We start from the raw sequence: 12,200 nt of genomic DNA, 5'->3' as shown, positions 1-12,200 counted from the left end.
AGCTGCTTACTCCAATAGATTTTCACATTTTCACATTTAATGAAGGAATTAAAATTATGTTATTTACCTAGATTATATGTCTGATCATTACTATCTGTATTTGGCTTCTAAGTGGTATAAAGAGTAATTTAACAAGCATAAAATAAGTGAGATTTCTCTGCTATTAACTTTATCGTTACATGTACCATATGCATTATCTGATCTCAGTTTATAGGCACACATATCTTCAAAATTCATTTACCATCTTAAACAATATAATACCTCTAGAGCGTGTTGTATTCTGTCTTTGTGTTTCCCAGCATGAGTAAGGTTGCTGGCAATGCTGGAAGTGGTAGTCTCACAAATCTGCTCACCCAACAGACAGTCTTCTGGTAACAAGGTTTCTGCCCAGAGCCGACAGACACCATCAAGGCATGAAGTTAACAACACATTACAGACAGAACCTCTAATGACAAAGAGAAAGAAACAAAGGTAACTCTGAATATCAACACCATCAATTAATTAAAGGCTATTAATATTTGGCTCTTTACATATAAAGATGACATTAGTGTAAAATTAACAGTATGACTTATATGTAGTTATTTTTCCAATAATGGAATGGATTTCCACTATTTCATACTTTCATCAAACCCCATTTATCACCTGCTCATACCTGCAGGGTGGGAAGTTGGATATAGGGCTGCAATCAATTACCATAAAATAGGAACAAGCTATCTTTCCCTGACATTCACCTTAATTCATTAAAATCATGCCTCAACCAGCTAAGCTAAGTGACAATACAGTATTCTTCCAATTGCTTTAAAAACCACACTGTATGGGAAAAAAATGGTCAATTAACTTGAAATCATACACAGTATTGCTGTGATCATCATAAAAATTGGGAAATGGTATTGACAAAGGAAACAGAAATTAATGCCAGATTACACGTGTGCTGCTTTAAAAACTAGGCTCTAGAGGAACATGAATATCTTCCAAACAAAACAAAACAAACAGCAAAAGAAAACCTAATCATTGCATATTACAGAATGACCATAATAAAGATCACTAAAAGTAATTAAACTATATGACTTAGGGCATCAGCTACATCATTTTGCATCATCCTTCTTATAATCTAAGTAATTATAAATAGGTAAACAAATAAGCATCTTCACAATAAAACTATAAAGAGAATATCATTTCAAACTATAAATTAATTTCCATTATAAGCAAAAATGTCACAGCATCAAGCAGCTTAATGACTTAATACCTGGTCATGAAAGAACAACAAAGTAATTCTCCCTTTTTAAAAATGCTTTCATAGAATCTGAGTCAAAGGGAGAGTGTTTTTCAAATGTTTTCAATAGATGCAAATAACTTAAAAAGAATAAACCTTTCATTTAGATTCCAAAAACGTATAAATTCCCAATGTTATCATTTACTGAGCATCTTTACAATGTGTGCTGTATTTCCCATCAGTTGTAAACAGATCTCAGATATATTTAGCAGATGAAATAACCCTCCTTCAATGTAATGAATACAGATTTCTAAGCAAGCTTTTATAGAATTGTATATATTATACAGGAATCATTTGCATGAGCTTTTTCGTAGTTTATTTCATCTTCTAAATACTTTCAAAAGATGCTGTAACAAGGAGGAAAAACTTACAATAATAAATCCTTTAAGGTCCTGCTGATAGCCCTAAGAAATACCTGGCCACTTGATTCATTGTATATGACATGCTTCCCCATCATGTGTATTACTGGCAGTTTATTTATGTTTTATTTCCCCTCAATGTGTGCTTTCCTGTTACTTGCAAACATTTCCTTCCTAGAATGCTCAACTACTGCTGCCAACAATACCAGCTAATGCTGCCTGAGTACATACTATGCACAAAAGCCTATACTAAGCATTCATATACACTAACACATTGTACTCTCACAATGACTCCTGAGATAGGTACTATTACTACCCTTATTCTACAGAGAGAAAAACTGAGGCATAGAGAACTTAAAAATTTAGTAGCCCTGACCAGTGTGGCTCAGATGGTTGGAGCATCGCCCCGTACACCAAATGGTGGCAGTCAATAAAAACATTTTTTTAAAAAAAGAAAGAAAAAAAGAGAAGAAAAGGTGGCGGGGCTCAATTCCTGGTTGGGGCACATACCCAGGTTGTGGTTTCAATCCCTAGTCAGAGCACGTGCAGGAGGCAAACGATCGATGTTTCTCTCTCACCTCTCTCTCTCCTCTCTCTCTCTCTCTCTCTCTCTCTCTCTCTCTCTCTCTCTTCCTCTCTCTAAATATCAATTTTTAAAAATTAAAGAAAAAAATTTTAGTCAAAAGTTCATGAAGCTAGTAACAATAGCAGCAGGATCTGAATTCAGGCAGTTGACACCAGAGCCTATGCTCTTAATTGCCACTATGTCTATGCAGTAAAAAGAAGACTGTTTTCATTATTTTTATAAACATATAAGGATACAAATGGAAGTTATATGATATATTTATCTAACCTGGGCATATACTTGCTAGTTTTACGCCATGAAAAACCTGTCACAGTTCGAGGATGTGCCAAATAAACAAAGGAAAATTGGGTAGATGCCTGTCTCCTTTTCACTTCGTGATGATCCTGAGGTATAATTGAAGACTTCCATCCAGTCATAGGATACCATACTTTCAAAAGACAATCATCCTGCAAAAATATATAGGTCAGCATAAAATTAATTTACACATACACAATTCAATATTTAAGTGGTTTGAAGAAGCTTTAAAATTAACCTCTCTATATAAAACACTAATATGTGATACATATTACAAAATTAATGTGTACTATATATGTATAGTATAAAACCAAATCTAAAATGATATTTATTATTCTAAAGAATACTATTCTTGAAAAATAAATGGACCATTTGCTCATCATTATCAATCTTCTCTGCATAATGGTGGTTTTTCAAATAGCAGCTAATGCCAAATTCCACCATTTAAATATACATGGGTAACTGTAGAGGAAAGATTCTGAAACCAGATGCTAGCCCCTTGGATAAGATAAAGAATAAGAAAGATGCCATGTTATCAGCTGCTTTTATCACCCTTTCCTTTTTCAAGGGATCTGTAAGGGTGAAACAAACCCTTTTTAAATATGAATTGTTTCTTACTCTAAGTCAGGAATCAGCAAACTTTTCCTATAAAGGGCCAGAGAGTAAGTTAGCCTTTGTGGACCATACAGCTTCTGACACAAATTCTTCTTGATTTTTTCGTACAACCCTTTAAAAATGTAAAACCATGCTTTGTGCATGGGCCACAGTTTTCTGATCTCTACTCCAAATGACGAGAAGGCATTTAGGCAATTGTCAGGAATCAGCTCCATGCCTACATAAGATATTTACAGGTATAACAACAGGCACTGGCTTTATCATTTTACTTAGTTCTAACAATTTTGTTATAGGCCTATATAATTATATCTTATTTAACACACACTATCTACTTAATAGTGCTTTATCCTTAATGTAAAAAGTGTATTAAGGAAAATAATGAAATGTTATCATTTATGCAAAATTATCAATCTCTAAGAAACAATGAGATTATGTATTCCTGAAAAGTGTGTATAGGTCCAAATACTTTTATCTGAACTGGATAAACACCTCTGTTTTATTTTCCTTCTTGGTACTCATTGTCAATTTATACTACATAATTTATGTTTCCAATAATGTTTCATTTGGATATTTGAATTATACAGCAAATTTCTTTTAGTGCTTACTCCAAGACCACCACTTAACAAAGACTGTACTAAATACCTTCAAATACCTTCTTCACCTTAGCATCATTTTCATCTAACCAAATTTACTGCACAATCTATGGCAATGGTTTCAGACTATCCTATCTAATAAAAGAGTAATATGCAAATTGACTGCACGCCCGCTACACTCACAAGCCACGCCCACCAGCTACACCCACCAGCTACGCCCACCAGCCAATCAGGAGTGAATATGCAAATACACACAACCAAGATGGCTGTAGCCGTGGAGAGCAGGAGCCTGCCCTTGCTGGCCTTGGCCATGGTCAGAGCTGGGCAATAAGAGCCAAAGATCGGAGCAGAAGATCAGAGCCAGCTGGGGTCCCCTGCAGGCGATCGGAGTTAGCTGGGGTCCCCTGCGGGCGATTGGAGCCAGCTGGGGGTCCCTACCCAGAGCCCAAGCCTCATCCAGAGGCTTGCTGCCTTGGCTGTGGGTGGAGCTAGGCGATTGAGCCAGCTGGGGGTCCCTGCAGGCGATCAGAGCCAGCTCGGGGTCCCTGCTCAGGGCCCGAGCCGGACCATCGGAGCTAGCTGGGGTCCCCTGCGGGCGATCGGAGCCAGCTGGGAATCCCTGCCCAGGGCCCAAGCCTCAGCCAGAGGCTTGCAGACTTGGCTGGGTGTGGAGTGGGGTGATCAGAGCCAGCTGGGGGTCCCTGCTCAGAGCCCGAGCCTTGGCCAGAGGTTTGCAGCCTTGGTCTCTGGGGCGGAGCCTGGCGATCGGAGCCAGCTGGGGTCCCCTGCGGGCGATCGGAGCCAGCTGGGGTCCCCTGCGGGCAATTGGAGCCAGCTAGGGGGTCCCTGCCCAGAGCCCAAGCCTCGGCCAGAGGCTTGTGGCCTTGGCCGTGGGTGGAGCTGGGCGATAGCGCCAGCTGGGGGTCCCTGCAGGTGATTGGAGCCAGCTGGAGGTCCCTGCCCAGGGCCCGAGCCTCAAACAGAGGCTTGCGGCCTTGGCTGGGAGGGGAGCCTGGCTATCGGAGCCAGCTGGGGTCGCCTGTGGACGATCGGAGCAAGCTGGGGGTCCCTACCCAGGGCCCAAGCCTCAGCCAGTCAGACTGCTCCAAAACCACCAAAGCCCAAGCAAAGAGGAGAAAACTGTAGTTCTTGCTGTAGCTCCTGCTGTGTGGCCTCAGACAGTAGCTGACCTGCACCCCATTGGAGATCCAGACACTAGTGTATCTAGTGGTGGGTGTGAGACGACACCAGATTTCAACCACTCTCATAAGGGACACATTCAAGAGGCAGACTCAGTGAGCACCAAAGCCCTACTGGAACAAGTCCTGCCCCATAAACATGTCTCCAGCACAGCAATTCTTCCGTTATAGACACAGCGGGTCCTCACAGCCAATTGTCTTGGAGGTCAATTCCTCCCAGTGACACCAACAACAATCAAGACTTAACTACAACAAGGCTGTACACACAGTCCACAAAGGGGTGCACCAAGAGTGTCCACCTCAGGTAACTGGGAGGCTGACCCGATGAACCAATAGGACACCTAGTACACAAAGCTACCCTACCAACTCAGGGAAGCAGCGAAAATGAGGGGGCAAGGAAACAGATCACAAATGAAAGAAATGGAGGAGAACAAACAAATGGACATAGAGTTCAAAACCACGGTTATAAGGTTTTTCAAGAATTTCATGGAAAAGGCCAATAAATTTAATGAGACCCTTGAGGATATGAAAAAAGACCAACTAGAAATTAAACATACACTGACTGAAATAAAAAATATTATACAGAGACCCAACAGCAGACTAGAGGAACACAAGAATCAAGTCAAAGATTTGGAATACAAAGAGGCAAAGGACACTCCTCCAGAGAAGCAAGAAGAGAAGAAGAGAATTCAGAAAGTTGAAGATAGTGTAAGAAGCCTCTGGGACAACTTCAAGTGTACCAACATCAGAATTTTAGGGGTGCCAGAAGAAGAGAGAGAGCAAGATACTGAAAACCCATTTGAAGAAATAATGACAGAAAACTTCCCCCACCTGGTGAAAGAAATAGACTTACAAGTCCAGGAAGCACAGAGAACCCCAAACAAGAGAATCCAAAGAGGACCACACCAAGACACAACATAATTAAAATGCCAAGGGCAAAAGACAAAGAGAGAATCTTACAAGCAGCAAGAGAAAAACAGTTAGTTACCTACAAGGGAGCACCCATACAATTATCAGCTGATTTCTCAACAGAAACTATGCAGGCCAGACGGGAGTAGCAAGAAATATTCAAAGTGATGAATAGCAAGAAACTACAACCAAGACTACTCTACCCAGCAAAGTTATCATTCAGAATTGAAGGGCAGATAAAGAGCTTCACAGATAAGAAAAAGCTAAAGGAGTTCATCACCACCAAACCAGTATTATATGAAATGCTGAAAGGTATTCTTTAAAAAGAGGAAAAAGAAGAAAAAAGTAAAGATAAAAATTATGAACAACAAATACATATCTATCAACAAGTGGATCTAAAAGTCAAGTGAATTAAAAATCTGAGGAACAGAATAAACTGGTGAACATAATAGAATCAGGGGCATAGAATCAGAGTGGATTGATAATTCTCAGGGGGAAACGGGTGTCTGTGTGGGGGGTACGGGAAGAGACTGGACAAAAATCATACACCTATAGATGAGGACAGCGGGGGGAGGCAAGGGCAGAAGGGGGGGTGGGAACCGGGTGGAGGGGAGATATGGGGGGGGGGAAGGAGAAACAATTGTAATAATCAGAACAATAAAGATTTATTAAATTAAAAATAATAATAAAAAACTGTGGTACGATGGAAATAATATGCTGCAGTAAAAAAGAAGGAATTCCTACCATTTGCAACAGCATGGATGGAACTGGAGAGCACTATGCTAAGCAAAATAAACCAGTCAGAGAAAGATAAATATCACATGACCTCACTCATTTGTGGAATATAATGAACAACATAAACTGATGAACAAAAACAGATCCAGAGACAGAGAAGCATTGATCAGACCATCAAACCTCAGAGGGAAGGTAGGGGAGGGTGGGGGTAAGAGGGAGATATCAATCAAAGGACTTTGTATCCGTGCATATAAGCCTAACCAATGGACACAGACACCAGAGGGGTGAGGGCATGAGTGGGGAATGGGGGAGGAATGGCAGGATAAGAACACATATGTAATACCTTAATCAATAAAGAAAAAAATTAAAATTAAAAAAACAAAACACATATATAACTTTTGACTCCCCCAAAACTTCAGTTGTTCCTCAGTATCTGTGGAATATTGGTTCCAGGCACACCCACGGATTCACAAATGCAGATTTAAAATATACTGTTTTCAATCTGCAGTTAATTGAATCTGTGGTTGTGAAACCTGGGGATAAAAAGGACTGACTGTGTACTTATTGAAAAGACTTCACATATAAATAGACCCACAAAGTTCAAACCCATGTTGTTCAAGAATCAACTATCCTATATAATAAAACCCTAATATGCAAATCAACCGAACGGCAGAACAAATGGTCACTATCACACGCACTGACCACCAGGGGACAGATGCTCAAGGCAGGAGTATCTACTCCCAGAGAGGGAGGCAACTGCCAGCAGCAATCGGGGGGTGGGGCCAGCCAGCGGGTGGCGCCAGGCCGCCAGTCAAGGCAGGTGCCAGTGGGGGCCCCCCAATCACCCTGCCCACCAGTCACCCCACAGATGGCCCTGATCGCCAGCCAGGCCTAGGGACCCTACCCTATGTATTGGGAACAGTCTCTTAGATTTAAAAATTAAAACCTGGCAAGGCTACTCTAACACTGAAAAAACAGGATGATGCAGCAATGACAGGCATGGACTCTGGCTGGCACATTTTGTGGTCAGCCCGCATTCTGACACTTATAACTATGTGGCAAAGCCAATTACTTAACTTCTCTCTGCTTCAGTTTTCCCACCCATAAAATGGGGAAAATAGTACTACTGCTTCAGAAGGATCATGTTATGTACTACTTTTTATAATCAGGGCAAAAAATGTAACTGCCCATACAACAGCAAGATGCCTTTCACCTGTATGAAAAGTATGGTCACTGGTGCATGCAGCTTCCCGGATTGCAAGAGGGATGTTCGACTGCCCATTTAAGCCCAACATCCCCCAAGGGGTCCTGGATTGCAAGAGGATGCAAGCCAGGCTGAGAGAACTGCCCTCTCCCCCCGCCCTGGGCACAAATTTTGTGCACCATACCTCTAGTATATGTAGAAAAAGCATGTGACAAAAGTAAACACATGTTTCTCTCTCATTGATGTTTCCAGCTCTCTATCCCTCTCCCTTCCTCTCTGTAAAAAATCAATAAAATATATATTTTTTAAAAAATTAAAAAACAAAAGTAAACACTAGTTCATGGGAGGAAAAAAGTTCTCAGCAAACTAGGAAAAGAAAGGAACATTCTCAATTTCTTCAAGTACATCTACAATAAACCTACAACTTACATATAATTGTGAAACACTGAAAGCTTTTCCCATAAAGTCAGGAGCAATACAAGAATGTCTGCTCTATCAATTCTATTCAACATTGTACTACAAGTCTTAGAATATGAAATAAATTGGGTAAGGGGAAAAAAATAAAAGGTATATGGATTAGAAAGGAAGAGTGAAACTGTCTTTATTCATAAAATCCTAAGGAATCTACAAAAAAAAAAGCTAAAACTGATATGCAAGGTCTTAAGACTAAAGATCCAAATTCAAATATAAATTCTATCTGTCTATATATATAAAAGCCTAAGCGACCGAACGACTAAACGACGGTCGGCTGGTCACTATGATGCGCACTGGCCACCAGGGAGCAGACGCTCAACGCAGGAGCTGCCCCTGGTGGTCAGTGCGCTCCCACAGCCAACTTCCCATGGCTGGCCAACCTCCCACGGTCCCTCCCCCCCCGCCGGCCAACCTCCCACAGTCCCTCCCCCCAGCTGGCTGGCCCTGATCGGCCCCAATCGGGACTGGGCAAGATGGCCCTAATTGGCCCGATTGCCGGCCAGGCCGAGGGACCCCACCTGTGCGCAAATTCATGCACCAGGTCTCTAGTTTCTCTATATTAGCAATAACTGGAAATGTAACTTGTTTAAATACATTTTACATTAGAAAGATAAACTTACTAAGTTATGTACAAGATTTGTACAGTGAAAACTAAAGAACATTACTAAGAGGAAGAAAATCTAAATAAATATGAATCTGAAGACCACATGTACTGATGTCAATTCTTCCCAAACTGATCTATAAAGATCCAATGTAAACATAATAAAAAATCAAAATAGGCTTTCTCACAAAAACTGACAAGCTTACTCTAAAATTTGTATGTAAACCAAAGGACCATACTACCAAAGACATTTTGAAAAAAAGTTACAGGACTTACACTACCCAATTTCAAAACTTATTATAAAGCTATAGTAATCAAGACAGCATATTATTAGCATTAGGATAGATATAAAGATCAATAGAACAAAACAGAAAGGCCAGAACAGATCCACACACTTATAAAAAAAAATGGTTTTCAAGAAAGTTAAAGATAATTCAATGGAGAATGGCGCTTTTTCAAAAAATGTCACTGTAAGATCCATTTGGAAAAAAATTAACTTCATATCAAATACAAAAAACTACCTCAAAATGTAAAACTCAAAATCATAAAGCTTCTAAAAGAAATGATAATATAATATCTTTGTGACTCTGAGGTATACAAAGATTTCTTAGATCGAGGACACAAAAAGCACAAACCAATACAAAAAATTAATAAGCTAGATAGACCTCTTCAAAATTAAAAATTTCTGTATGACAAACACTGTTTAAAAAAATAAAAAGACAAGTAACAGACTGAAGAAAACATCTGCAATGCATTGATCTTTAAATTACACAAGAATATACAAAAAACTCTTACAACCCAATAATAATGAGGAAACTAACCCAATTTTTTTAATGGGCAAAAGATAAATAAGAACTTTATCACAGAAATTATACAAATAGCCAATAAACACATGCTCAACATCATTAGAAGTCAGGGAAATGTATACTAAAACCTAAGAAGACACCACTACACGACTATTAGAGTGCTAATGTTAAAAAGGCGGATGATGCCCTGGCTGGGTGGCTCAATTGGTGGGAGTGTCTTCCTGTACACCAAAAAGGTTCGAGCTCAATTCCTGTTTAGGGTACATACTAGAAACTAGGCTGTGGGTTCAATCCCCAGTCAGGGAGCACACAGGAGGCAACAGATCAATGTTTCTTTCTCTTTCTCTCTCTCTCCCTTCTTCTCTCTCTCTAAAATCAATAAAAACATATCTTCAGGTAAGGATTTAAAAAAAAAAAAGGCTGATGATACCAATTGTTGGCAAGAAAGTAGAGCAACTAAAATTATTCCATTGCTGGTAGAAATGCAAATGATAAAACATTAGAAGGATTTGGCACTTTTTTGTAAAGTACCATATGACCACCAATTCCACTGCTAGGTATTTTTTTACCCATGAGAAATGAAAACAAGTATCTCCAAAAGACTTTCAAGTAAATGATCATAGTAGCTTTATTCATTTTAGCCTAAAGCTCCAAACAACCCAAATGTCCATCAAAAGGTAAAAGGACAGCCCTGGCCGGTGAGCTCAGTGGTTAGAGTGTCTGCCTCAGACCAAAGAGTCTCCAGTTCAATTCCCTGTCAAGGGCATGTACCTCAGTTGCAGGTTCAATTCCTGGCTGCTGGTCAGGGCTCAAGCAGGAGGCAACCAATCGATGTGTCTCTCTCACATGGATGTTTCTCTCTCTTTCTTCTTCCTCCCCCCGCCCCCGGCACTTCCTCTCTCTCTAAAAATTAATGGGAAAAATATCCTCGCTCCTCGGGTGAGGATGAGAAAAAGGTAAATGGATAAACAAATTGTGATATATTTATATAACAAAATACAACTCAGCAATAAAAAGAACTACTGATGCACAGAGCATGGATGAATCTCAAAACTACAGTAAGTGCAAGAAGTGAGACACACAAGAGTACAAACTATACAATTTCATTTATATAAAACTAGGGAAGACCAATCCTAATATATAAAAACCAGGGGCCGTAACGACCAAAACGACCAGACGGATGACCGAACAGCAGGCTAGGAAGCTGAGGGAGCGGGATGAACGGTCACCATGAGGGAACCCCCATCTGGATCAGGTACATGGCTCGCCTTCAAACCGCAGGTGGCCCCTAGCCCAGGCCAGCCAGTGCCCCAGAGGGGACCCCTGCCACGATCAGGTACATGGCTCGCCTTCAAACCGCAGGTGGCCCCTAGCCCAGGCCAGCCAGTGCCCCAGAGGGGACCCCCACCATGATCAGGGACGTGACTAGCCTTCAAACCGCCGGCGGCCCCTAGCCCGGGGAGGCCTCTTAGCCGAGGACACCCGAGTCCGTTCTGGACCTAGGGCCACTCTCTCCCCGTGAGCAACTCTGAAGCCGCCAGTGTCTAACTGCCAGTCTCCAGGAGGTGGGAGTGCGTCTACCGTCCACCAAAAAGTAGGACCATTGAACCATTCATAGTCTCAGTGCAGGCATGGGTCTGTGGCTGACGGGGTGAAGGCCAGACCAAAACAAAACAGCAGAAACAACCTGCCCACCTCGGTGGACGCAGCTGCAGTCCACGCGGGCCTGGGCAGTGTAGAAAGCTATCTTCTCCCAGGTCCTGTGCTGGCACCGCTGCCTCGCTCACCCTCAAGCCCCCCTGAGTCCTGACAGCGAAGTGTGTAGGGCATCCTGCAGGAGTTGTGCTGTTCTGGGTGATTTTGCCCAAAGACACCCTATTGGGATGAATTCAGAGCCACATCTCACTTCCCATGAGCCTGGAAGAACCATGTAAAAGGAATTCGACAGAAGCTTTCCACATCTCTGTTTATTCTTTTGAATCCATAAAACGACCTTAAAAAAAAGCATTCAGGCCACCAAAGAGAGAATGCAAGTTCTGGCCAGAGCATGCAGGATTCTTTTGCCCAACAGGTTAAAGGAAGCAGAGAGCTGGCACAGTGGAAATGGCCCTGGTGCCCTATGAGGAGACCATGGGAATGGGGTTGCAGAAATTCCACAAGCCTCTTGCCACCTTCTCCTTTGCAAAGCACACCATCCAGATCCACCAGGACTGGAGGCAACTGGGAGTCGCAGCTGTGGTTTGGGATGCGGTAAGCAAATGCTGGGGGGCCTCTGAAAACATCTGCAACTGATTATAAGACTGGTCTTTATTTAAAAAGAAATAAAAGAACAGCTTTGTTGAGATATAATTCATATACTGCACTTGTCACCTAAAGTGTACAATGAATTGGTTTTTTAAAGTAAATTCAGAGTGGTACAACCATCACCATGCTCAATTTTTAAATATTTTCACGATCCCAACCCCTCCCAAAAAAACTTCTACCCACTAGAATCACTTTCCTGATCATCTTCCCCAAAATAGATTGCATTTTAAGGGTGGGTAAAGGAAAGT

General features: G+C 41.4%; 1 protein-coding gene across 4 annotated transcripts in view; it reads right to left on the bottom strand.

Annotated features, from left to right (window-relative positions):
• The window catches only part of DMXL2 (Dmx like 2), a 166,703-nt gene that overhangs the window by 85,630 nt on the left and 68,873 nt on the right, over nt 1–12,200 (bottom strand). For all 4 annotated transcript variants that reach the window (XM_008143148.3, XM_008143149.3, XM_054716227.1 and 1 more), the window contains exons 7-8: nt 2,486–2,664; nt 262–445 (exon numbers count right to left, since the gene is read on the bottom strand). In XM_008143148.3, the coding sequence (XP_008141370.1) occupies nt 262–445; nt 2,486–2,664 (363 nt within the window). The remainder of the gene's footprint in view (nt 1–261; nt 446–2,485; nt 2,665–12,200) is intronic.

Source organism: Eptesicus fuscus, chromosome 5, assembly GCF_027574615.1.
Source record: "Eptesicus fuscus isolate TK198812 chromosome 5, DD_ASM_mEF_20220401, whole genome shotgun sequence".
Classification (NCBI taxonomy): domain Eukaryota; kingdom Metazoa; phylum Chordata; class Mammalia; order Chiroptera; family Vespertilionidae; genus Eptesicus; species Eptesicus fuscus.
This window is presented reverse-complemented; position numbering and strand designations above follow the sequence as displayed.